Source organism: Pseudochaenichthys georgianus, chromosome 10, assembly GCF_902827115.2.
Source record: "Pseudochaenichthys georgianus chromosome 10, fPseGeo1.2, whole genome shotgun sequence".
Taxonomy (NCBI): domain Eukaryota; kingdom Metazoa; phylum Chordata; class Actinopteri; order Perciformes; family Channichthyidae; genus Pseudochaenichthys; species Pseudochaenichthys georgianus.
Window position 1 is genome coordinate 24347052 of NC_047512.1, and position 27683 is coordinate 24374734.

A 27683-nucleotide genomic window follows, 5' to 3' on the forward strand; every position below is an offset into this window, starting at 1 on the left:
CACAGTGCCGTAATTGGAAACATACTGAGATGTTGGTTATGAAGGCTGGTAGGGGGTTGGCCATCTTGAAGGCTAAACACGGCTGGCCTCTAACCAACACAACCATCTATCGGCTGTCTGTTAATACCCAAACTAAATCCTTTTGACAAGGAAAGGGCCAAGTTTGTTTTTGAAGTTTTTAAGAGGACACATGTAGATGTTAGTCAGAGCAGATGTCTTAACTGTAACTCAATTGTCTGTGAAGGTGAAGGCAAGTGGTTCAGGAACATCGACTACTATCGCCTGGATGGCTCCACCAACGCCTTGACCAGGAAGAAGTGGGCTGAAGAGTTTAATGACGTCAATAACCCAAGGTAGACATTTGACATTTGACTGATTTTGAAATTGTTCCATGATGCATTTAAAAGCACTAACTCAGCACATCTCCCATGCTTTCTCTCCCAGGGGTCGTTTGTTCCTAATTTCAACGCGAGCCGGCTCTCTCGGCATCAACCTGGTGGGAGCCAACAGGGTCATCATCTTCGACGCCTCCTGGAACCCCTCCTACGACGTCCAGAGTATCTTCAGGGTTTACCGCTTTGGCCAGATTAGGACCGTCTATGTGTACAGGTTCCTGGCGCAGGTGAGCTCATAAAACTGTTATCTACTACTTCCTGTTAAAGTTAACATGTAGTTCTTCTTTCTTGACTGTCTCCCATTTCATTCTCTTCTTCCAGGGTACAATGGAGGACAAGATTTACGACCGGCAGGTAACCAAACAGTCTCTGTCGTTCCGGGTGGTGGACCAGCAACAGATCGAGAGGCACTTCACAACCAACGAGCTGACGGAGCTCTACATCTTCGACCCGGACATGCTGGAAGAATCCTCGGAGAAGAAGAGCAAGAGAGCCACGCCCTTGCTTCCTAAGGTAAACACGCAGATATGTATGCCAACTAAGCACTTCGCTTTTTCAAATATGCTTCTAAGTGGTACCAAACATACTTTTGTCGTTCGAATAAATCATACATCTTATTGGGCTTTGACGAACCATGGACTGAGATGTCCTGGTTTTCCTGAGACTGATCCTCAGAGGAAATGCAGAGAAGCCGGCTGAAACCTATTAACAGTGGTCAAATCGTCTTGGTTCCTTCAACAAACATGGCACACAATGCCAGTTGAAAGGCCAAGCTTGTTTTCCAAACCGGCACCAAGCAGTTTCTTCTCCTTTGAAGTTTAGCACTTGTATTTACACACGATGCCAGCTTGTGTCCTGCGTGGCCTTTCCAGGATCTATCTTCTTCTTCTTCTTCTCCTTTACTTTCGTAATCCCCTTGATGCAGGTGCTGTGTCACGATGTGGGACCCCCGGAGTTTAATACGAACACACAGCCCTTAAATGGGCCATCCAAGCCCGCACAGCTGCACAGATTTCTGTGTTTACTGCTATTTACTAAATAGTCTTCTCGTTGCAACACTGCTTCTGCCCCGCTATAAACCCTCACTCCTCTTTTTTCATTTAGCCGTCTTTTACTTCTTTGTTGATCTTTTGAATGACTCCCACCCGTTCCCACTCTTTCCCCCTTCATGCAGTGTCTTGGTTTATTCCGATCACCTTAAGTGGTTTTACTTGCGTGTTTTTGGTTTGACCTGGGTATCTGTAAACACAGTGCATTAAGGAAACACTGTACATCCGAGTAGCTGGGTCTTTCAGCGGACAGTCAAGAGGCTTTGATGGCAAATCTGTTTTCCATTTACACTGTCTAAAGATCTTTATCGCTATTCCCTTCATGGGTATTAACAGGTAGGAGCGCTGCGTGAATCCACTCAGCCGGCAGCTGATATCATTGCTCTCACCTTCCATATTCCTCTAAAGTCGCCCATTACAGTGCAGCGCAGCACAGTTGGAGATTTCAAGAGGAAAGATGTGTTCATTGAGCTGTTAGATGTGTATGATCTTTAATGAGCTCACTGACATTCATGTGACACCGTGTTAAAGACGGAGAAGCTGACAAGCTCTTTAACAAGCTGACCTGTTTTGGCCAGGGGGTTAACTATGATGTGGCAGCAGGACTGCAGTATTACGGAAGGAATTTGCCGTCTGGAATGATCTGAAGATGAGTCAGACGCCCTCCATCAGTTTCAGCCAGAAAAACGCTCTGCACAGAAGGAGAGGCTGAAGCGCGCCACGGCACAGGGAGTTCTGTACTTCTTCACACTGGGAACTGCTGTTTCTCCTCAGCCTGAAAGGGCATATTGCTTTAGAGCTCGGGTCACACTCGGTGTTGGATATTATGAATAAGAAGCTAAGTTGACTTATGTCTGGCCTCGTCTATACAGTCTTGTTGTAAGGAAAAACTCACTGGAGAGTTGACTTGTTAATGTTAACACGACCCCCTACTTCCTCTACGGTTCAGTTCCCTTTGCGCTGCCACCTGCCAATATCCTGCACCGCCCTCACCTCAGTCTACACCCCCCCCCCCCCCCCCCCTTGTCCTCACTGATGTCCTCGCTCTCTCTTTCCTGTCCACCATTACCCCACTACCCCGCTTCGTGACCATCTGTTGCCCTAACTTGCCACTCTGCCTCTAAATGTTCAAAGCGAGCTGAGTAAAGTTGTTTTTCTTTTTCTCCCTCTGGCCTACCCTGCATGATGAAGGGTCATTATTTAAACCCCTCTCTTAAAGATGTCTCTGCGCTCTTCAGAGAAACTAATTGGAGACAAAGGAAGCAGGGCACTTCCTCCTAATGACAAAGAAGGTCCTCACAGTCCAGACATGAGTTTGACCCCCCCCACCCGTCCCGAGACACCCTCATCCATTTCTTGCTAATCGCACTCGTCTCCACCATCTAAAAAAAAAAAGAGTAATGTTTTTGGCTTCTTTTCTTTTGAGGCATTCTCTGCAAAAGTTGCTGCACGTTGTTGGTCAGGCTGTGGGCGTCGCTCTCTGTCTGTGCTCTCAGCAGGTTATGGCTGCAGTGGTCATTAGGCTCCGTCAGGTACACTGAGGCTGTGGGGAGGCTGCACTTGAACTACAGTGTAGACAGGAGCAGACTGGAGCAATAAGCCACACCATGCTTGTCTCATTAAGGGTAGGAAGTCACTTTGACCTTGAAGGAAAATCCCCTGAGCATTAAATATCACCAGTCAGTGATGTTGGTTGAAGTACAGGGTTTATTTTGTGCTGACATCTTTGTAAATTAGTGTTCTGGTGTAGACAACCTCAGTTTGCCCATTGCATGTCTACATGGGTAAGTGGTTTGTCATACTTCCCAGAATGCTTTTTTGCCAGCCTTCAGAACGCATGCCTGGGCTTGTTGCGTTGCAGGTGGAGAGAACACTAATGATGGTGAGAGCAAGAGACCGTGTTATGCAGGTGAAGAAAAAGCGAGAGCCGTGGCCCTTGTTTGCTGCGTTCTGCTCTGTTACTCTCCGTGGAGATGGAAGTGCTGCAGACGTTTTATATGACGAATTGCTGTGTGGTTGTTGAACTTTGTCATGCAATAAGTTGGTTGTTTTAAAAAAAAATGTAACCAATTTCTTTTGGATAGGATGAGGTGTTGCAGTGTTAGGGAGCAGGACATTGTAAAACCATCACCAGATAAAACAATGAGCGTAGAAATGTACAGAACACTGAACACACGAAATGGGACATTTTGCCAGAAGGTCTTGAAAGGAACATCATACAGAAACGTGTCATACAATCGTACAGATGATGAAACCCCTCCCATCTAGGGCTCTAACTAACATCATGTTCAGTGTTGATTTTTGTTTTAAATGTATAATTAAGTTAGTCATTTGACATAAGAGGAAATTGTCATTTCCATAAGCCAAAGAGAAGTCCTCGTATCTCTTTTTCCCCCTGATTCGTAAATAAACCAGAAAATGTTCACATTTAATTGAGCTGCAATCACAGAATTTCACTTCTCCTTTGTTAAACAAATATTGAAACCAATCATTTATTATCAAAGTGATGGACATTCAATATAAACGACGACCATTACCCCCCCCCCCCCCTCACATCTTTCGAATATTCGTTTCGGGGTCTGTGTCCCCTAATTTCTGTAACCTCTCTGAAACCGACAATCCGACTTTCACACCCACTTTGCGCCTTAATTGGCCAGCTGTGCGGAGGTGAGAAGGGGGCCAGGGTTTGAACTTCAAAACTTTTTCTTTACACAACTGTTTCGGTCACTTTTCACATGTACAACGTGCGCAACACAATGAATACCTCCCATTAGAGACGGAATGTGTGCACCATTGTCCCCACTTTAAGCGATATTGCATCTACTACTCACAATGGCTGCGGTCCTTTCGCCCCGCCTTCCGGTGTGGCCGACTAAACCGCCATAAACACATGTGATTTTGGACACGGTTGGATAACACATCTTATGAACCACTTCTTCTTTGGAGCATAACCTGGCCTTCAGTCTGCAGAGCATCCCATGAGAAACGGCCAAGCCTGGCATCCTCGCCACTTCTCCACTCCCACACTATGTGCTCAACCACAACTAGTGCACAGCCTGCTTCTCACTTAGGATTTATTGAGAAACCAATTTCCATTGTTTGACTTTTTCCCCTCCCAGTACAGTCCCACCATTATGCTTTAGTGGACTCGTGGTGAATCCCCCCCCGACCTGCCCGTCCAGCTGTTCGATCCGGTCCTTGTTGCAAACTGCTGCTAGCCGAGGCTTGTTTTTATAGGAATGTGGTACGTTTATTGTCTTTGTTTAGGCCTTTGTGACATGCATGGTTTAGTTTCTTTGTTAATTGAGTGACAGCTAGATAAACCTGCCTTGTGAGCAGAGCCTGCAGGGTGTGAAGACGACGTGGTCGTGAGGGCAGGGCTTGCCTCCTGATGTCAGGGACAGCGCCGGTAGTTAAAAGCTGAGAAACTGTTCATCAGGCTAGTGATGTGTATCACTTGTGTGCTGCTGAGGGAGACGGACACTTTGGACTGGCTATCTTTAGGTATTACACATATCTCAGACACTCGCATTCCTGCTGTCGGGATCCCATCTTGGCCCCTCTGTTGCTATGGTTAACACACCTGTGTGTCAAATGCAGTTTCTGGCAGAGACGGCCACTTTGAAAACATTCAAAAGTTCCTGGACAACTCGAGTAACTGGCTTCGATAGCCCGACAACAAAAGATCTCCCTTTGTCACTTTTAGGCTTATTTTCCTCCCGATGTGTCTCTTTTCTTTCCCCTTATCTTTGTATTGTTCTCTTTTTGTTTTACGATCTAATATCTATATCCCCTTCACATCTCCATGAAATTCATTCTCCTGCACATTCAATTCCTCCTGTGAGGTCTTTTCTCTGTTAAGTGGAGGTTTATTGTTGTGGCAATGACAGAAATAAAATAAATGTGGAACCCTCCTTTAAGCTTCTAGTTTAAGGCTTCTACATAATAGGCAGCCGTTTGGGGCAGGAAATTGGGTTAACATGGTTGAGAATGTTCTCGGCTTGAGAAAATATCTGATCATGCGGCCAGGAATCCTGTAGCATAGAACCAAGAGCTATTAATGCAGGCGGGTGTTTAATTGCATCAGAGCTTTTACAGTTCAGCGCCACCTAAAGTCTATTGGTAAAGTACGCGTTGGTGCCTGTGCCAAGTTGTAAAGTCCACATGAGGCCCGCTTATGTCGACTCTCAAATGTTCCTCTTTCTGATGTGCGAGCTGCTGAGTTACAGAACTACTTTACATCATTTATGGACTGCTGGCCGTTTAGCCCTTTTTGTAATCTATACATGTACAAGACTTTGTGTTAAGGAGGGCATACATTGTTCTCTCAATGGAAAGGGTTTCATGTGATGGTAAATGTCATGCATATGTTGGATGCCTTGTGCGATAAGTATACTAATTGTTAAGTTGTTTTTGCTCTGCTGACTCTTTTTGTGTTTTTGTTTAGCAGTCAGATGAAGCCAATACCTCCAGCTACAAACTTGTTTTACATTAGCGGCACATTTGCAGACCTTTTGTTGAATAAAAGTAAACACTGCTGTTCAGAATCAAGACGGCAGATTATCACACGCTGATTGAGGCTGAATGTGTTGAGATTCTTTTGGTTTAAACTTACTTAAGCTTATCCTCAGATGTGGACAGCCAACTCCATTATTAAATCTGAAAACACAAACACTCTGTGATGCCAAATGCCAAAATTCCTCCCCCAAATCCTCCCCCTGCTGCTCATATTTTTTCTAAAGGGGGGAAAAAATACAAGTGAAGTTGAGTGGGGTAATTTCCCTCCTTTCTGTCTGAGCATCTGCCCACCCAGCGTCTCAGACCTGCTCCCCTGCAGTAAAGTGATAGGCCTCACCATGCAGCTCCATAAGGATGACAATAGCCCAGGTCAGTTTACCTCCGATCATTAGTGCTGGCTCGGGACACACACATTGAGCGCACTGGGGTCGGAGATGGATCGGACCACCCCAGAGCCGTTGCTGGTGGGGATTACTTGGGTATCCCAGAATGCACTGGGTTCCAGAAGGAGCGTCTGTACTGTCATTTGACCTGCAGTGCAGCTCCACTGACCCGTTTCCTGGTCGAAAGTCAAGAGGTTTTTTTCATGCATGCACCACAGACGGGATCAACATATTGCAGTGTTTTCATAGTTTAACCCTCAGTAGATACACAAATATTTTAAATGTGATCTTATTTAGGCTCGGTCTCTTTCTGAGGAGCGGAGCAACCGGTGTTCTTCAGAATGAATGATTATGACACCTGCAAATATAAAGACACTGACAACTTTGATGACGCATTGTTCAAATATTTTAAGCACACACAATTTTGTAATAGTTTGACAGTTTTGAACATGCACGTGACGGTATGGACTTTGAGATATGTGTCTTGTGCCTTTGCTGTCATGGCCTTCATTTGACCTTGTGCCCACCTATGTTAGCAGAACAAAACCAATGAATGCCTTTTTACGAGAGTCATGCCAACAGGCTCTTCGGTGCTTTTATGTCCTAATTAGAGAGCAGAACAGCAGTTGAATCTCTGGCTGTGCCGCTGCTCCACACGTCTGGTTGCTCAGGGGTGGCCTGGTTTGTCCTGATTGAGTGCGATGGCTGGGAAACATAAACATGTCTCGAGTAGCAGAGTCCCTTTTCAGTGTTTGGGGTTGATGGGTATGGGGGTGTGCATCTGTGTGTGCTCCTACCTGTTTCAGCCAACTTTTCTGTCCATTTCCAGAGTTGTGAGGCCTAAAAATAGGTTCTTGTGTCGTTCTCATGCCGCTCCCCCCCCCCCCCCCCCTTCCAGAGATCCAGTTTCACCCCGTCTGGTCTGGTGTTTATTTTCTGTTTATTCAATGCAGGTCTGCAATCACTGCTTAATTTCATAGTTTGGAGTTTCCTTTTCTCCTCCTTAATACCAGTGACATCTATGATTAATTTTGTTTGCAACTTCACACTCATTGTCACAGTTCAAAGCGAGACCGAGCAGGGCAGGAGAGGAAAGCTGAGCCCCTCTCAGTGGCTCTGTGTGCGGGGCAATGATGCAACCCCTACATGACGTTGTTTCCAGATTGCAAAGTTCCAGCTTAATGTAAAGCTAAGTCAAGACAAAGAAAAGCAAACGTGCTGCACAGAGTAATTTAAACCATGTTTGTGTGAGCATAGCCTGGCCCAGCTCTCTTCATTTTGCTCAGGTATTGTTTTCAATAACAGTGTAGTCATGGAAACCAGAGCCCCCCCAAACCTTCATTTATTTATTTATTTTTGGCTTTTTACATGTTCTTTTAATCCTCTTTGCAGGCAATCCCATTTCTCCCTGCCTAAAATCCATTAGAACTAAGAGGTTAGGATTTGTATTCTATTTTGTAGACCTATTTCTTTCTCCAAAATACCAAAGCAGGCGCTAACTGGTAGCTAATTTGCAGAATTTGATCCAAAAATCTTGCTTGGTGCGGATAAGCTACAGAATAAAGATCTTCTTGCTCCTCCAACAAAATCAATGTCTAGTTTCAGTGCAGATTTCCTGTCGCTGAGGCTGGAGATCCCAGCAGACCGTGTTTACGATTCAATGTGTTGCATTGTGGGTGATCCTTCAGGAGCATCATGGTTTAGGTGGATGATGTGATTGCTACGTCTCTGGTTAATTTCGTGGCACTTGTCAACTTGGAACTCGGTGACTACTGAATGATTGTAAAATAACTTTTTGAATCTAAGGACATTGTCATTCTACAAATGAAATTGGTGTCATTTCTGATGTTTTGTTGACCAAACGATTAAAGGTGATCTAATCTTGCCTGCTGTAGGATCCCTTCCTGGCTGAGATGCTGCAGAATAACAAGGACCAGATCATGTGTTACCATGAACACGACTCCCTGCTGGAGCACAAGGGGGAGGAAGCCCTGAGCGAGGAGGATCGCAAGGCTGCCTGGGCCGAGTACGAGGCAGAGAAAAAGGTAGGCATGGAGACACACACACACACACACACACACACACACACACACACACACACACACACACACACACACACACACACACACACACACACACACACACACACACACACACACACTCTTTACACTGGTATATCCACCAGTTCTGTTATCATAGGCAAGCACAGGCAGCACTTAGCATTGTGTCCATCACTCTCCAAATTGAAACCAAAGTGCAAGGTAGGTTTTGTAAGGCCCCACGGTTATTTCTCAAGAAGTGTGACTCAGCGTTAGATCTGTGGCATCCTTTCATCACCTGGAGTAAGCAGGTGACGGGCCCCTATTAGTGGGATGGTTGTTCTGGCCCACTACCCGGCTGGTGTTCTGCTCTATAAACCCCTGAGAGGCAGTGTCAGTAGTCTGAGAGTACGATTAGTCCACAGAGGGTTAGGGACCTTCTCTTCTTTTCTGGTGCACCTCCCCTCCTCTTCCCTCTTGTTTCTTGTGGGACAAATCAATGGGCAATTAGTGGGGTTTATTTGGAGAAGTGTATGGTTGGGGTGAGTTGTAGGAGAGCAGGTCTCCTACCCCCCCCCCCCCCCCCCTGTGTAATCCTAGATTCGAATTCATCCTAATGATTATTTTTCCAACACGCTCTCCCTCCTCTGCCCTCTGTCAGCCTTAAGTGGCTTTTCCCTCAGAGCTCCTGTGATTTTTAAGAGAACAGGGGGTTTCCCATTCACCGGGAAAAACAATGGCACCATGTTGAGGATTTCAGAATTGCATTTGCATCGCTGCATCTTGATGTTCTCTAAAGATGAGCAAGTAGTCACTTTCCCTCACTGGTCGGTTTGATGCTGTACACTGTGATCTTTGTAGGAGAAACAACTGGAAGGAAACCCGGCCTCTGCTAATGTCTTAACATTAAGCATAACTTAAGGGTCGGCCGGTGGTGGCCAGGGAAAGATATTTGTATAAATATCAGATTTGCAACTCAGGAAATGGGGAAAAACTGCGAGAACATGATCATGTGCCCAAAACTAAACCTCACCGGGATGACTTTGGCTCGGTATGAAGCCTAGAGAAGCTCGTCATAAATGTTAGGTCTGAAAAGCAGTCAGGTGTGTGTTGTGTCTGTCTGGAGAGGAGTATGACGTCTGCAGAGCCCAAGTTACATTGAGTGGCTGCTTGTTAATAGGAAACCCAAAAGTGAAGTGTGTGTGTGGTTGTTTTGTACTGTTTAAATCTGCACACCTGTCTCTCTGACCCCCCCCCCCCGGCCCCCAACACACAGAAACACACACACACACACACACACACACACACACACACACACACACACACACGCACACACGCACACGCACACACACACACACACACACACACACACACACACACACACACACACACACACAGACAAACACACTGACACAAACTTATACCTACATACCGGATGGCCAGATTACAGGGCACAGGAAAACCATCTGCAGCAGACGCTCAATTACACACAAACATCGGCATCCTGCTGTCCTTTACTGAGACAAGACTGTTTACTGCAGATCATGTCTCACACACGCACACACACGCACACACACACACACGCACACACACACACTCGCAGTTTAAGTTTGAGCTTTGTTGTTTCTGATAAAACATAAAGGGAGGAGCTCAACCAAGCCTGTTTAAAAATATGTATATAGAAACTCAATTTGCAACATAAACCTAATTGTATTTAGTTCTTGCCGTTTTTTGTTGTTGCACATTTTGTTGTGTAAAGAATGAAATAAAAATAATAGATATGACAAATCGGGTGATCAAATGAATTAAAAGTTTAAAGGTGACATGTCATGCTTTTCCGGTTATTACCCGTCCCCTTGTGTGTTATGAAGGTTTTTATGCATGTAAACGGTCTGCAGAGTCAACACCCTCAAAGTACACCATGTAGGGACTAAAACTCTAAAACAGAAAATACCTCCCCAAAACGCCTCGTTGGAGATACGTCATTGTCCATTTGATTCTTCCGGGGACATCATGATGTCATGTCGTCCCCGGAACGAAATGGACCAATCCGTGGCGCCGTTACCTTACGTCCGCGGAGCCGTTACGTTAAGCCCCCGCTGATTGGTCCAAATTGACCATTCCACGGACTTCCTCACACACTCAGTGCAGGCAGCTCTGCTGATCTCTCCTCGCTGGCTGCAGGCTGATAACAGACAGTTGGGATCGCGGCGAAATTCTCTCTGCAGACCCATTCTCACAGCGTTTATCAACCTTTTTCTTACTCAATATCAAGCCACACTTATTGTTTTTACTTCGGCTGTGACTTTGTGTGTGCTCAGGGTGAGTTTGGCTGTGTTTCGCTGTATATCGCTAAACAAGGAAATCACACCTCCACGGAGCTTAGCGCGATTCACAACGTCCCGACTGGTCCCGACCAATCGGAGCACACTGGGCTCACATGGAGGGGGGGCCCCCAGAGCTGCAACGAGCCGTTTAGTGGAGAGAGTGAATACACATACTTTATAGGGATGCCAGCGATTATTCGAAGTCAGTCGAATAATCGATTATTATTCGCCAGGGCTGCCGAATAATCGATTTTGATCATGGTCAGTTTCTGGCAACCCTAATACTTTACAGAGATGCTGTATGCGAAACCAATGTGAGTTTGGAAAATTGCACAGTATAAATCTATTCTAGTAGACCTCAACAATGGAATTATGATCAGTGGAAATGGCCATGACATGTGACCTTTAAGTTAAAGAACGATGGGGCACATTGCAACATGGGGCACATTGCTATTCATTTATTGTATCTATTTATGAATTATGATGTGTAACTGACAAACTGTCAAAATAAAATGATCTTATATAACAGGCGATCTAAGTTTATTTGTTTGTAAAAATATGAATCGTTTAGCTTGGACTCATCAGTACAATCGACAATAAATGAATGAGTGGTTAGACACAGTCCTAGTTTCTGGTTAACCACAGTGATTGCACACGTGTTTCCCATCATGCACTTGGTGGCTCTTCGAACCTGCCTTATTGCAGAGTTGTAATGGTGCTCTTACTCTCTCTCCTCTCTCAGGGTGTTTTCGTGAAGTCCAACTACCAGGTGGGATACCCTCAGATGGACATGGGCGCCTCCAACTACTTCTCCTTCAACATGGCGGCTTTGGCCTCCATGTCCAACCAGCAGCTGGAGGTAAGTAATGAGCTCCACATGCCCCTCTCCTCCCCCACAGCATGGCGCCCCACATTCCTCAGACCCCATTGCTAATTGTGACAACAGTCTAGTAGCCGGCTCTCCCGCTCCTCCGGCCGACGCTTCATAATGCTCCATGTCTGTGACGGCAACTATTTATACACGGTGGCCCATCTCAGAGACACGAAGGACAAAACCTCTCAGAGGCAACTTGTGTTTTTGAATCACAACTTCGAATCAATGTAGAAATACTGTGGATTTAATTCTTGTAATCAAGGCATGTGAGAAATCCTCCCACAGACCCTTTACATAGTCATAAACGGCATTGAGTTCAGCAATCGAATAAGAAGTTATTGAAATGAATTGTCTTTTAATCACTCAAAAGTCATAACAATGTTGGGAAGGGTGTTGTGTTTTTTCTGATGTTAAATATCCAAATAATTGGTTACATCTTAAATAATTTACCAACTGCCCCCATGTTTTAATGTGTGTTAAGTTGTGTACTCGGATAACTGAAGCACCTGAAGGAGCAGCGTCAGTATTAAATATTATGATTGACAAGACTACGACTACTTTATCAAATACACACTGTACTTCAGTTCGGCTCTTACTGAAGACATAGTTCAGCTAGTGGTGCTGGCGTGGCGAGAGTTAACTAAAGACATATAGAATATTTGTCTTCCGATCACAAGTTGGTCTGTAAATATATCTTGTTTGAGTAATTGGATACAGACAAATATAAGTATTATAAGACTGCTGTATATTGCAGACCATAATCAGCCAGGCTGAAAATTGGTTGTCCCCTATTAAATATTCTCCAGTTATTTCTCACAGCTATGTCACCAATGCTTATGGTGAAGATGAGAAAAAGGCTCACCTGTCTTCTTCATCTGTGTTCAGGACCTGATAAACCAGGGACGCCAGAAAGTCATCGAAGCAACAAATTCATTGAAGTCTATCATACGGGAGCCGCTGGAAGACCTCATCGGCAGAGTGGTGAGTGTGACGAAATGATTCTTTATTGGTCTTGAGAAGTCACTTTTCTGTTTCTGGTCTGAAACGTGATGGAAGTGGAGGAATGATGTGGTTGGGATGGTGTTTGTTAACATGTGAGCCGTCCCCTCTGCCCCCAGTGGAAGGAGAACCCCTCCTTCAATGAAGCTCAGGTGCAGTCCATGGCTCTGGGCCGGCAGTCCACCGTAGAGCTGGAGTTTAAACACCGAGAGGCCGTGTACCGGGACGTCCTGACCAGGCAGCAGACGGTAAGGACCGCTCTGAGGACTCGGAGACAAGCTGCTGTCAGCTCTTTAATAGCAGGCTGTTTATCATGACAAGTAAACGGAAGAATTGTCCAAAAATATTGACAAAATGAAGTTGTACATTATATTTAAACAATGGTGCTTAAAGGACACTTACTAGTTAATGTTATGGATTCATTTGTTCATTCATTCCTTAAGAACAGTTTAATAAGTTCATAAAGTTGTTAAACCTAATGTAATGGAGTCCTTTACACCAGGGCTGCACGATATTGACAAAAACTGACATCGCGATTTCCCCCCCCCCCCCCCCCCCCCATGCGGTATATATTGCGTTTTTTTTAACCTGTTAAGCCCCAAAGTCCCGGCGGGTAGTTTACTTTTTTTTTCACGACACTGTGTCTCAGGGAATCTTAATATTTAAGAACCTATTAATGTGTTATACCAGATTAACGGAAATAATCTCAGCTAACTGACGATACAAACCATGTTTACCAAAACAAAACACAAGTCTCATAAGAAGCATCTAAATGACCCATGAGCGAAAAATGCTAACGCACTTTGGCACAGAACTCAAGATAAAAGTACCCTTATTACTTATCGTAGCTGCACTTACAAGATATCCGATTAAAGCTGAGGTTCCACAGATTATTTAGGTATATAGTATCATCACTGAGTGATCCGAACTCGGACAGGGGAAGCAAACACAGACATCACAACACGTACCTTTACGGAGCTTCTAGGGGAGATGTCTCACCGTAGCTGTCAATCTGATCAAAATACGTGTTCAATGGCATTAAAACGAGAAAGAAAAACCGCGGCTGAATCGGTTAATCCATAGGTTTTTAACGTCTCTGTATAAAAAAAAATGATTTCATTTATAATCCATAGTTCCATTTTTATGTAAAAATCGCAGAGCAAAAGTTAGCTGCTAATGGTAGCCACCAGAGTGGCTGCTGCTTCCGGTCTTGGCTATGCGGCAGTCTAACACACACACATTACCAAATAAGGAGTGAGAGTGACGCGTAGCCAAAACCGGAAGCTGCATTACCATTAGCAGCTAACTTTTGTGCTCCGATTTTTACATAAAAATGGAATTATGGATTATAAACAATTGCTTCAAAGCCACAGATACATTATCAACCTATGGATCAACCGATTCAGCCGCGTTTTTTCTCGTTTTAATGCCATTGAACACGTCTTTTGATCAGATTGACAGCTACGGTGAGACGATCTCCCGTAAAAGGTACGTGTTGTGATGTCTGTGTTTGCTTCCCCTGTTGCGAGATCGGATCGCTTAGATACTATACTTAAATAATCTGTGGAGTCTCAGCTTTAATCGGATATAGTGTATGTGCAGTTTCGATAAGTAATAAGGGTATCTTTATTTTGAATTCTGTGCTAAAGTGCGTTAGCATTTTTTTTTAAAAAGAATAAAACCGCACGTCCCTGCGGTGTGAATATCGCGGTTATCGCCATGACACGGTATATCGTTCAGCCCTACTTCACACTAAGAAAGGGACATTTTGATAATGTCCGTTTGAAAAACTGAATACTTGAACCTTCAGAAGTTGAAAGGTAGGACTGCAGCGTCTGTATAGATGCACCGATCAGTAGGCCCGCCAAAGACTGATTTTCAAATAGACACATGTAATTGTGTATGCTGTCCATCATACCTCTTAAAAAGAAACTAAATCAGCAAGAATCTGCAGGTCAGACTTTAAAGGAAATGGAGAAGTAAATGGCTCTTCTTACATATTCTTATGACTCTAATCTTGCCTTGTACGTTTGACATGATAGCTCTGCTCTGCTCTGGTCTTGACGCTCTTATTTTCCCTGTCTCCTCGCAGCTGATGATGTACGTTCAGAAGCTGATCACCAACAGGAAGGTGCAGGAGCAGCAGCTGGCCATGCAGAACCAGGCCAACTACCTGCAGCAGCTGGCCATGCAGAACGGCATGATGGGAGGCGCTGGGCTCAGCCAGATGGACCTGGTGGGTCTCTACCAGCAGCTCCACGGCCTGGGGGGCATGGGCAAGAACCCAGGTCCCTCCAAGGGCCTGTAGGTCAGAGGGACGGCTCCTCACCGCCCATCTCAGCTAGCCGGCTCCCAGGGGGCCCGTCGGAGCGGGTCCCGGGTCCCTGTTACACACCGTGACATCACCGTGACATCGCCACAAGCTCAGAGCAGTCGGTGCAGCAGGCGGAGGGCGGGGGAGTTTGAGGCTGCTGTCCACTGGGGCCCCGAGTGGAACCCACTCAGTTCTTTATTCTGTAGTTTACTGAGACATGGTGGAATATAATTTATAAATGACTGTGTGAAATGGGTCTGAGGAATTTCAGCAGGAAAAAATGTATATACCGCCTTAATGTTATTCAAGTTCTATATCTTCATTTCTTTCATGTATTTAATGACAAACTCATTTTACCCCCAATGCTTTTAAGCATTATGTTTTTTCTCTAAAAGGAGGGTTCCTTATTATTCAAACTCACTTTTTTTATACTGTTTTCAATTAAACTAAACCTGAGTGGGACCATTGCCGTCGGTGACTCTATGATCTAAAGCTCTACAGGATCATTAGCCTCGGTAGATTCCTTCACCAATATCTAGCAAAGCAGAAACTGGTGGTGCTGCCAAGTCCTGCTTTTTTTTGGGAGACATGAAATTGACTAAAACCGAAAAGAAGATGATGGCCTTATTAATTTCCTAAAAAAAATGAAAAAAAAGCTCTGTAAAGATTTGAGATTTGTTGAGTATCTTTTCTATTATGCTTTTAAGTGTTTACATTAGTTGTTGCTGAACATGGTAATGGAATGCTTGTGTTGTTAAAAACTGCCTGCCGGTTCCTATGACCTTTTTGTAACATCTTGCTCATCGTCACGTGTTGTCTAGCATAGCACTGTGCGTCCTGTTCATTGTTTATGTTCCACTTGTGTTGATCCCGAGCTCGGGTGAGTGACTGGGTCTCACAAAGCACAGCCACGTCAGCCGGACATCAGAGGGCCCAAAATGTTTCCCTTTACTTGTTTGTCAAAGTTTTAATTCTGTATTTCACATGGATTTGATAAAGTAAAGAAGGAAATGTTAATACAGATCTGGCTGATGTGTTTTCTCTGCTTTGTGAGAGCTGCCTTCTGGACTCTAGTCTCACCAGGCAGGCCCTCAGGCGCCCAAAATGTATATTACTTTGGCACATTTTTGCTTCTAAATGCTTAAACTGGTGTAGCTGTTAATCAAGAGGAATATATTTCTCTCAAAGACATGTTGTCTCTAGTCGGATCCTGTGTTTGCACAAGGTGTATTTCATAAATGTAGAGAAACTTGTTTTCCCTCCTCTAAGAATGTTCTTATGTTAGCAAATACACCATGATTTGCCATGAGTTTGATCTGCTTTTATCTTGATAAGTATTTAATATAACATTTAATAAAGTGACCAAAATGATGAGCAGCTCCTGTGTTTGAGTCATTTCTGTTAAAGGACTTAAAGACTGACCAATGATTTCCACACTTGACTGAATTCATTTAGGGGAATGCAGGTAAGAGTTTTCATACCTGAAGCCGAACTGGTGGTGTTTCTTTTCTTTTCTTTTCTTAGGTTTATATCAATATTTGTTATATCTAAAATAGATCTGATGACACATGTTCCTCTTATTAGACATTAACAGCTGAGAGAGCTGAGGAAGGCAGATGTGTGTCTAAAGGTAACGGCGATGATGGAATGTCATGGTTTTCATGGGACCCAGAAAAAAAAAACTATTATTCATATGCGGCCCATACATGTAGGTGTTAAAGATTTTTAGGGGACTACGTAAGATGGACGTCGGGACGGGTGGCGCAGTGGGCAGTGCATCTGATCATCAGATCAAGGGGGTGCTGGGGAACTCCTGTTCGAAACCCGCTCCTGCCGCCACTGTGTCCTTGGGCAAGACACTTCACCCGGTTTTGCTCCTGTGGGTAATGTCCACAGTGGTGACCAGTGGTATGATATGTGTAATGTGTATTTGTAAAGCGCTTTGAGCATCTGGAAAAGCGCTATAATAAATGTAAGGAATTATTATTATGGACGGATGTATTTAACCTTCTAACAAAGCCAGGTGAGCCTTTTCTGACGGATTCCAGTCTTTTTGCTAAACTGAAGCTAAGCTAAGTCCCTCCACTTCCCTAAATACAGAGCTCTCTAGCAGATAGATGATACATCCTAATGCAGTGTCCCTGTATTTCACACCCACTGCACTAAGTGCCTTTTGTCCCCCTCTCTTCTCCCTTCAATCTTTCATCTATTTTTCCCTCTCCCGGTATTGTTTTCATTTCTCAGTCTGCCAGGGTTTTCCCCTGCATGTCTTTGACTTTTCCATTCCCTCCCCCCAAGGGGAGCTTGCTCTCACAGCTTACAGATATCTGCCAGTGGAGAAACATTACAACTATTGCAGATGTTGAAATGTTGATCCCATCCCCTCACAGCCCCAGATTACCACCACTCCAGGTTTGCAGCACATCCCTGCTGGTTGTGTGAGCAGCAGGCAGCTGTTTCTGTCTGTTGAGCAGGCTGTAGACTACACTATGGTCTGTGAGGCCCCCACAATGGACAACCAATCACTGCTCTAAATCCATGCTGATGTGTAAAGCCAATTAGGAGCCAGGATCCAGTTGCATAAGGAATCTGATTTTGTACGGTGGATGTAGGCGGACTAAGTCCTTATGGAGACAGAGAGGGCCTGTGCACATTACTTGGTAAAGGGTTTATGAGGGCAAATTGGCATGGGATTGTATCATGTTCTCCTCTGGGGGGAAAATCTGCATGTATCTTTTTACCTCCATCTTTGGGACAGCAGGACAAAATGTCATGCAACTGGTGCTATGAAAACATCACATTTGAGGTATTTTAACAAAAAGCAACCAAATAATGATTTACTTATCTACATTTCTGCAAAACCTTCTCGACTGAACAAAGAAAATATATTTGTAATATTAAGATGGGTGTGTTCATTATCAGGTAAAACACATCAGGGTGTTGCTCGTGGTGGTGTTGGAGGAAAGGCAGGGGAGCACTGAAGTCATTTAAATTCGTCCTCCGGGAATGTTCGTAGAATGTTTTATGGCAATCCATCCAACAGTTGTCGAGATATTTCAGTCTGGACCGAAGTCCAGCTGGCCTACATTATCATTCAGCTAGCATGGCTGAAAACAAAAGTAAAGAAATGCAACATTCACATCGATTCTATATCTGGTTTTAATTGGTACATCAGATTTTCATCCAAGGAAAAATAGTCTCTCACAATGAGTTCTAGCAGGACAATTTTATTGTCATGTTCATTGCAGTTTTTTATGTGTAATTTCAGTAGAATCTACAGTCCGAGTTCATTACAAAATAAAGTCTTTGCAATAAATAAATATATATATTTATACTTTATATGTAGAAAATAAATATATTGTACATCTCATAAATAGGATCACCCATATGTACACCTCTGCTGCTTGCATTTTTAGTAATGTTCCGGACACTATGAACATTACAAGTCACCATCCTTTACAAAAATCCCCTCACAATTCTTTACAACCACAGTCAGAGAAGTGCTTTTGTCCCGACTCTTGATAGCTTGTATGGCATACAAATGCTACAAGACGCCATTTGATATTTAAAATGTGGTAAAAGAGATCATTAGACTCTGACTACCAGTGAGCCTACAGATCGAGGAAGGGATGTGCAGTAAGTGCTCTTCGTCTATCACGCATTCATCTTCAATGAATTCAATCATTCCCCTTTTTCTTATCTTTGATTTTAAAGTCAACTTAATAAAAGTCCAGTTTGTCTTGTAACAGTTTGCTCTCTGCCTCACAGACATTCTTCTTCTACCTGACCATCCCACCCAGTCACTTTACAGTTTCTTCTTATATCCATCCCTGTGTATGTGGAATGTGCCCTTTTCCTTCCTTAACTCTATATAGTGCATGACAAATGCACATAGTTACATCTGCGGTGCTTCCCGTCACGTTGAACTCCTAAAAGTCTCTCATGGTGTTCTCATAGCCCACCATTCATTTCCCCCCCCACCATCTTAGTGCCAAAACCATTCCCTTCAGCATCTATGCCTTTACCTCTTAAAAGTGGTTATTGAGAAAACATGGCACCTGATTTGATCCCCCCACAGCTGAGCAGTCATGTGGGCCTCCTCCATCCATGCAGTGGTTTTACAAGATAACATCTCCCGCCGACATTCAATGTTTATGTCAGTGCTTGGCGGTGGGCCGAGGCGCAAACACAGTGACCTCAGGGGGAGCTGAGGGTAAACAGTTCTGTACCAGGTCCAAAATATCCACAACACCCCCTCTCTGCTCCTCTCTTTCTGAAAGCAGTTCTCCAAGCGTAAGCACTGGTCACCTGTCCTGGAATAAGTCCCTGTACGCTTGAGGGATCTTCTCTATCTCCACCGGCCTGGGTAAGAAGTGGGTGAGTTTCTGGTGTTTTTTAGTCCTGTTGCCCTCCCGGGGCGAGCCGTCTTTGTTCAAGCCCACGTAGTACAAGCGTCCCGTCTCCGCGTGCTTGTACAGCGTCGAAGCGTAGGTGTTGTACCAGTTCTCCTCAAACTGCTCCCTGAACACGCATTCCGCTGTCAGCTTCTGCTGGTGGACAGAACAAATCATTAGTCACGTGCTAAAGGCCTGCATACACGCCGCTGAGTGAGAAAAAGAAAGGTACATTTGCAACAGAATCATGATTAAACAGAAAGAAATGCAGCTGAGATTGAAATGGATGATGCTACTCCTCCTAGTGTGCTAGTTTATGTATTTCATTAACCTATTCAGGAGCGCACTTGAAAGCTGAAATGAACCGGTAGAAACTCATTAAGGCAGGTGCTTATCATGACAAAAGAGGGGAAGTCATTACGAGCTGCTTTCCACTGCCCCACGCTTTTTCCTCGGACCTGTTAACCTCTCCGTGTGCATGGAGTTAGTTCCCTCCCCCTGATGCAACAATCTCACACACACACACACACACACACACACACACACACACACACACACACACACACACACACACACACACACACACACACACACACACACACACACACACACACACACACACACACACACACACACACACACACACACACACACACACACACACACACACACACACACACACACACACACACACACACACAGCCTCTGTCTTCACTGACAGTGCAGCATGAGCGATGGCTGTGGGTTCAGCAGGTGAGAGTGTGCTGGCTGAGTGAGTGTGTGAGAACAATAAGAGACATCAGGGCTGGAGCTGCTCTCCTGCCAAGACAATTCAGTCATGCAGCAAGAGGGTCCAACCTCAGCTGGATTTGGGGTATCATCGGGGGCAACATGCAAACCACTTTTTTTAAAGGTGTCAATCCCACCCCTTTTTTCCAATTAAATACAACTTTCATGTGGTTTCTGTACACGGCCAGTCCCTCCTTTGAACACACAGTACGGTTCTAACAAGTGTTTGTGCAAGTATTTATTCCAGCAGCAATTTTGTTGATTGGCTGTCAGGCTCTGCTTGGCTGCGGCTATGTGGTGAAACTGTTGTGTGTAAACACAGCCCTGAGGGCACATGACTGGGCCAGCTCCAACCTCTCTCTCTCTCACACACACACACACACACACACACACACACACACACACACACACACACACACACACACACACACACACACACACACACACACACACACACACACACACACACACACACACACACACACACACACACACACACACACACACACACACACACACACACACACACACACACACACACGCCTCATCAAATCAAAAGCTCGCCGAGGTCTTGCAGTTGTGGGGCGGAAGCACCCTTTTACCTGTCCCCCACCCCCCTCCACCTCCTGGCCTCTCAGCTACAGACAGATGTGTCTACATCCCTCTGTCAGTCAGGTGACTCAGTCAGGTGTGCAATTACCCCCCCTCAAATCACCACCTCCCACCATCACCCGACCCCCCCCTTACCCCAGGGTCAAGGCTCCAGGATGCCAGACTCTGATAGCACGCCGTAACAATATCTGCACTTTCAACATAATGGCCGTGCTTAAAAGTAGCCTCTGTTCAAAATGCTCAGAGCCCGGGGGGAGTCTGAGCCCTGAGGGGCCCCCAGGTAATGCCCTGGGACACCTGATACAGGTAACCCTCACATACTTCCCCTTCATTGTCTTTATCTCTTCTCTCTTTCTGTCTCCAGATACCAACTGCATACGAGAGAAAGATTGCCAGGATTAAATGAATATCCTTTTGATGCTACATTTACTGTAGCAAAGCACAAGAGATGTCTTTAATGCTGAACACTGCAGACAAAACTTGAGTCCAGCTGTGCACAAAGAGGTCATCTCCAGCAAATTCACCCACAGCACACATCCAAAGAGACTCCAAACACTCCTGTCTCCACTCTGGGAAAATATGTAAATATTTCTGCACATCTCAAAACTAAAGGAAGAGGTAGATTTGCTCTCAAAAGCTGCACAATCTTCAATTCCTTCAAAGACTTCACATGAAATACAAGAATAATACATTTCTGTTTTTCTTTTCTTTGCTAGTGTTCCTGTTCAACTTGGGATCTAATTCCTTTATAAATGTATCTGTCCCTATTGTGAAGAAAAAGGAGAGGGAAGTGTGTGACAGAGTGTGCGACCCTGTAAAAGAGACAGGCTTGTTTTGTCTCACTGAAGTTTTCCCATCGTACAGGGAACCTTGATAACAAACCAACTCTCAGATTTCTCCTGAAAACATATTTTTGATAGCTCCCTACTGACGTATATTGTAAAAGAAAAATGGTAACTCTCTACGAGACGCTGTGAACAAGTGCATTCTGTTAAACAAGTCACGTTTGTCGAGTGGCAGACTTGTTGTGAATGAGACCGCGGGCTGCACAGTGAGGGCGGGGTTGGAAATGAACGGAGAAGGGTTTTCTTTTGACTCACCGACCCAAAGAGCTCTCCTTTCTCATTCATGCCGAGGTAGAGTCCAGCGTCCACCCCTCTGATGCTGACCAGACCAACTGCCAGACTGATGAACTCCAGGATACCTGAGGTCAAACAGAGCACACACAATGCACAAAACAGTCAAGAAAGCCCACAAACTTGCTTTTTGTTCCAACAGGTTCAAAGAAAAATAAGCATGCTTGCATCTCCCTTCCACAATTGGAAAATAAATGCAATTGTAAGGCCACTACATAATTTATGTTGACATTGATTACAGCTGAAAGGACACATGTACGGAGCGGATGCACCAGATAAAGATTTCTTAGATTTCCTAGCTTCCTGGTCTGAGGCACATAGATCACTCACTACATTAAAAGGTTGTGATGTCTATAAAAGTGTGCATCCTGTCTTTTGGGATTTCCCAGTGGCTACTAATACAGACGGAGAAGCTGAGATGTGGGTTTGTTGTTTAGTGGGCTCCTGACTCACTGAAGGTTACAGTAAAGTGAACATGTACTTCAAAGGCAGGAACACAAGTGGTAAAATTAAAAGCTATTGGCTGTTGTGATGCAGAGGTTAGTCAGAGAGGATCCAGCTGGCTGAGCTGACTGGCAGAGGCCGGCTTTCAGCCACCTGGTCCCCATCTCTCCGACCTCATCTGATGCCAGAGAATGACAGAGAAGATCCCTCTAATTTTTGTGTGGGGTGAACAGTGTGTTTCATATCCCTTTAATCAAAGCCACGTCTTCCATGCAGCTCTGACAAAGACCTTGCATTTTAAATCTAAGTGAAGCCAGAAACAAACACGCGGACCACCCATCCCTGTACACCGGCTTGTTTTGGCTCAAGTCTGAACATTAAACTTCCCTGAATTCCGCAGTGGTCATGCTTTAATTTAGGGTTATTCCGCTTTTTTCCCCCGCAGCGAGCGAGCCGGCCTGCACCTGCGAGAGATGACTGCATGGATATGAGGCGCGAGACATGTGCGTATCTGACCTCACTTGTTTATCATTCTCCCGCGAGCCGCACCTCGCTCCATTTACATTAATGATACCAAATCTTCAGAGCCGGTGCGCGCGCTCACTGTTGCTGTTAGGGTGACTCACGCACGCGCTGCTTGTTTGCACGGCTGAGGAGAGACACCTGCCCCCCACGCACAAAGGTGTGTGGCCAGGTGACTGTGACGCACGAGCGTTCACTGGGGAGCGCGGCAGGAAAAAAGACTCCTAATTAAACTCACTTCACCCAGTTTCAGAGTGACAGCAGGGGAAATTATCTTAAGTGAGGGAACATGATATATTACATGGCACAATTGTAATACATTTTGTAATAAGCTATTGATAATTGCTTTCCTTGAGATTACCCGAGGCCATATTCACACCTTTTAATTTACACCTCCTTCACAATTATTGTTTGGCTGCAATAAATTGATGGTTGATGACAAAATAAACAATTTCTGTCAGTTGAGACAGCAATATAATATGACAACATCTTCAATATAACGAATATTGTAACAACAAGAGAAAAGTATCCTCACCAAATCTGCTGTGGTCCTGTCTTGTCCCATGCACAGTCCCATTGGGGAATATCTCCAGCTGGAAGCCGGTCCTGCAGTAGAGCTGCCGTCGCCTCAAAATCCCCTTCAGATGCCCGAAATCCGTCGTCGACCCCCGCTGCATCCTCCCTTCAATCTGCCCCAGCCTCTCATTCAAGCCCACTGGAGGCTCCGGTAAGGGCACAGTCCCGAGTGCAGGAAAGGTTTGTAAATCCAAGTCGACTGTCCCCAGAAAACTCCCGACCTCTGCCATTGTGTGCACAGCTGTCAAATTAAGCGAAGTCATTTAAAATGTTCGGTGCCTCAAGGAGAGAGTAACGTTTACACAAGTCCAAAGCGTACCCAGCGCGCCGTGCGACACCAAAACCAGCAGCGTCCTTTCAGCTTATTGATCGTCCTTTGCTATAATCATCAGTTTGATATCTCTGTTTATCAGATGGAAAGACTCTATTATATACATACTCCCCACGCATTCTCACATTGGATATTCAAACACAAGCCACGCCTGGCTGGCATCCCTTCTTACGCGCATCAGTTTCCTCACTGAATGTGAACTTTCAGTCCAACTTTTACCACTGATGGTGCCGCTGTCTTTACGCGTTTTTCACTACGCTCTCACAAAGATCTAACTATCTTCCGACCAAGCAAATCCGAGTCCAGCAGTCTCCTCATAGCTCCTGCTGCGCTCCTGAACGCGGTCCGAGGCTGTCTGATAAAACCATATCGCCCATCCTGGCGCAGGCAACACTTTTATTTTTGTTTGAATGCGACACAGAGGCAGTAGCGAAGATCATCATTGTTCGAACACAACTGGTAGCTGACACAAAGCCGAACATCTACATTTATCATAAACTGCAACAACCACTCCACCACAAAGGCAATCCATCATTTACTGTGACTGCTTTTTGGTCACACCATAGGCTCTCCTGGAGAAAAAAAAAGAAAAATCAGGCGAAGGCTTCGCGCCCAGAAGATTATCAAAATAACCTGAGTTTAATCTCAGAGCCATCTAACCTCGTGCAGAAGTGTCAGTGCCAACCACTGGACGTTTTCATGAGAGCATTTTCTCCACCTCCTCGTTGGAAGCAGGTGCTTCCTCGCCCCTCTGCTCAACGTTTGCAATGTGCTCCAGCAAACCAGCAGCTAAACCACTTGTACTACTGGCAAGCAAGGGAAAAAAAGGAAAATCCAAAAGCTGATGACGTGTAGTATCAAATCTGACTGCAGCAGAGACTGTATGCACTTCTGGAGTCTTCTTTAAGATGTAATTTAAAGAAGAAAAAAAGTTTCAAATAAGTACTGCTTCTCCACAAAAGTGTTGCTGCTTACTAATTATGTTGCTAGATGAAACAGTATAGCGGAAGAACCACATACAGAAAGTAAACATATACCGGTATACATTTAACTACTTTAAAACAAATGTCCTCCCTGATTTAACAGCTGTGGCTTGGGAAACATTCACATCATGTACTTACTTTGTAAAAGTAGGAATAAAAAGAAAATATTCAATTCAACAATCAACAATTTACCTAATAAATATATAAAAGAGTGTGTCATAAAAAACGATGTAAAAACATAATCTGAAAAGTATAGTTACTGTTGCTATAATATATATAGTTACACTTTAGCTTTATTGTGTTATCATAAACATTGATCTGTTATGTTCATATTTTTCATATGGCAAAAGCTGTACTTAACAACACTGTTAAATAAATGTACTTACTTCACATCATATGTGAGCTAGACCACAAGTTATTTCATTTTGTTCAGGTGTAAAGTGAACTGTGCAACCATGCACATGAAGGGAACACAGAGAAAGCCACAACAGGAATAATGGATAATAGGTGTGATTTATGATTGAATGGGGATTTTGCATCTCTTCTCTGCACAGTGGGGCAACGGGTCCAAACTTGTGTCTTCACAGGGAAAAAAGAGAGAGGCAGCTGTTTAGAGAAGACTTTCTTTCTGTGTGAGGATTGAAATGAAAACAAACTCCAGGAGTGTTTTAATTAGTTCACTGTTCTTGAGATATCAGTGACAGCAGGACGGGTGGGAGGGCAGGGCATGATTACATCAATAACACCGTTTAACTATTAGGCATGTTATTTTAGACCTCCTTCAAGCTGTTTTTGGAAAACCCCGTCTTCAGGGGGAGTTCTCTCCGTAGAGCTGCTCATCACAAGCAGCAGCAGCTTCCCGGAGAGAAAGGGGAGATATGACAGCGTCCCGCTCCCATGAATGGTAACGAATAGCATGTTAGAATTACCCAAAGTATGTTTGATTGTTTTGATGTCACTGTTAGCCTTTGATACATTTCCCAGCTTCTTGTTATTTGGCTAATTCATTAACTTTTGTGGTGGCTGTGAAATCTATTTAGAAACAGATGTGACTTTCTTTGGGAGCTCCTCTGAGTGGGATACAGTATGATTGACCCTCCAAAGCACGCAGGCCTTTTTCACTGCTACTAATTATGCCACTATAAATCTTAGGGGTGTGTCATGGCTGCATTGAAGTCAGAGGGGGACAGTGGCTTTCAGCTGGTGCGGGATATGAAAGGTGGTGGGGGTGATGAATGCCCATGGGCCTCTGCTTGATGAATTGGGCAAGGGGTTGACAAGGAGTCAGGGATTGTCAGGCTTTGTGTGAGCAGACACCAGGGCCCTCGCTGCAGAAGAGGATGAAAGGAGGATTCGTCTCAGCTAAAGGGTGGAAAGAGAGAGATTAAAGAAAAGAGAAGGGGAGAAAGAAAGGAAAAGATTGAGCAAAACAGAGAAATTGAAAATAAAAAATAAACAACCAACTCCCTTTTCTTATCCTCAACTTGGGCGACTTTCGCTCACTGTCCATCTCTTGTGTACAAAACTGAAATCAATCTTACACGCTATTCAACTTTAGAATCAAAATCTAGAGGTGGTACATTTTGATTTCATTCCTTTTTTTGGTAGCTATTAGAGCTACATCTGTTACTGGTCAGCTATATTTTATAGTTGACATGGCAGATTTATGGCTGCAGACACAGAAAAAAGTCCAAAGTTAAAATGTTCCCATATGCTGAGAACCTGCAGAGGATATAGAAATGAAGATAATGACCTCAAGTGCATGGCTGCAGCTTTGAAGTTGCTCTCCCATGAGTCACAGCCAGAAAGGAGAAATTGAAAATGAAGTTACACTTGCAGTGGGAATTGGAGGCTAATAAGTGCCTCACCTGTTTATTTGATTAGACAAACTTCATATGTGTCCTCTTCAGAGGGGTGAGCAAAGGTCGGTATGTTGTGCAGACTGAGGTGCGTTTGATTCGATTAAGGAGCTCGCTTGAGGTGCTTGTCTCTATCTCGCAGTGTCATTGTTAAAGTTGAAGAAACAGTTTTTTGGGAAATATGCTTTCATGGTGAGAGGTACATGAGAACATGAATACCACTCATTTCTGTACGGTTATACAAAACAACAGCCAGCAGCTGGCTAGCTTAGCTTAACATTAAGACTGTAAACAGGGAGAAAACAGATTCAGTCCAAAGGTAACAAAATCCTCCGACAAGCATCTTTAAACACATTTCCCCAAATATCAAGCAATTTCCTTCTCTGATGCTGCATTTTATTTGGGCAAATTCCTCAACAATATGCTCAAAAAATGTCATTCCTTGCCGTCCTTCCCTACAGGAAGATCACGCAGACTGCGTGGGGCCTCATCTTGCGGAGGGGGCCTCATCTTGCGGAGGGGGCCTCATCTTGCGGAGGGGGCCTCATCTTGCGGAGGGGGCCTCATCTTGCGGAGGGAGCCCCAACTAACTGAGCTTATGCGGCGCAATTAGTGTGGCGCGGCACGGTTTCGCCGCTGCGAGGCTCCACTACCCCCCCCCCCCCCGTTGACGCTCGCGATTCGCGAAACAGAGGGCCTCATCATATAATTTTGCATGAGTCCTCAAATCGGCCAGCGACGGCCCTGCCTTGCATGTAAAGAATGTGAAAGTCCTGAAACAGAGCCTCCCCCCCCCCCCCTCTACTGGAGCAGCCTCCCTCTCCTGTGATGGATGCCCAGTTTCTAAGAAGGCCTCCTGCTGCTCCTGATGGCTCACACATAATCATCTGATCTGGGATCAAGTTCCTCGAACCTCTCTTAACCATGAAAAACGGCTGACTCAATGTCAGCGGCTGTGAGGAATGAGACCTCGTATCTCATACTGCCCGGTTAACAAGGCGACTAAAGGGGTCAGGACCCTGCGTACCCGGGCCAGGAAAGCAGCACAACCGAGTGCAAGGGTTGTTGAGTGGAGCAGCACACTCCCAGAGAGAGAGAGAGGAGAGAGGACATCATCTGTTCTTATTTTACCTTTTGTC

At 44.7% G+C, this 27683-nt stretch overlaps 2 protein-coding genes across 7 annotated transcripts in view; one reads left to right on the forward strand and one right to left on the reverse strand.

The window, feature by feature from the left end:
• Window positions 1–16275, forward strand: part of atrx (ATRX chromatin remodeler) — a 39951-nt gene extending 23676 nt beyond the window's left edge. For all 3 annotated transcript variants that reach the window (XM_034093470.1, XM_034093473.2, XM_034093472.1), the window contains 8 exons: window positions 245–353; window positions 445–622; window positions 717–908; window positions 8241–8390; window positions 11454–11570; window positions 12471–12566; window positions 12704–12832; window positions 14677–16275. In XM_034093470.1, the coding sequence (XP_033949361.1) occupies window positions 245–353; window positions 445–622; window positions 717–908; window positions 8241–8390; window positions 11454–11570; window positions 12471–12566; window positions 12704–12832; window positions 14677–14892 (1187 nt within the window). In that variant the 3' untranslated portion in view covers window positions 14893–16275. The remainder of the gene's footprint in view (window positions 1–244; window positions 354–444; window positions 623–716; window positions 909–8240; window positions 8391–11453; window positions 11571–12470; window positions 12567–12703; window positions 12833–14676) is intronic.
• A 1782-nt stretch (window positions 16276–18057) lies between these two features.
• Window positions 18058–24446, reverse strand: fgf16 (fibroblast growth factor 16). Of its 4 annotated transcripts, none has more exons than XM_034093240.1 (4): window positions 23691–24446; window positions 23331–23612; window positions 21794–21897; window positions 18058–19448 (listed from the first exon to the last, which is right to left on the reverse strand). In XM_034093240.1, exons 2-4 carry the CDS (start codon window positions 23599–23601, stop codon window positions 19203–19205), a joined length of 621 nt encoding a protein of 206 aa, XP_033949131.1. In that variant the 5' UTR covers window positions 23602–23612; window positions 23691–24446; the 3' UTR covers window positions 18058–19202. The 4 variants fall into 4 exon arrangements, with proteins under 4 accessions (XP_033949131.1, XP_033949132.1, XP_033949130.1 ...); XM_034093241.2 differs by having other exon boundaries at window positions 24363–24445; XM_034093239.1 differs by having other exon boundaries at window positions 18058–19445; window positions 23331–24446.
• Window positions 24447–27683: the final 3237 nt, after the last annotated feature.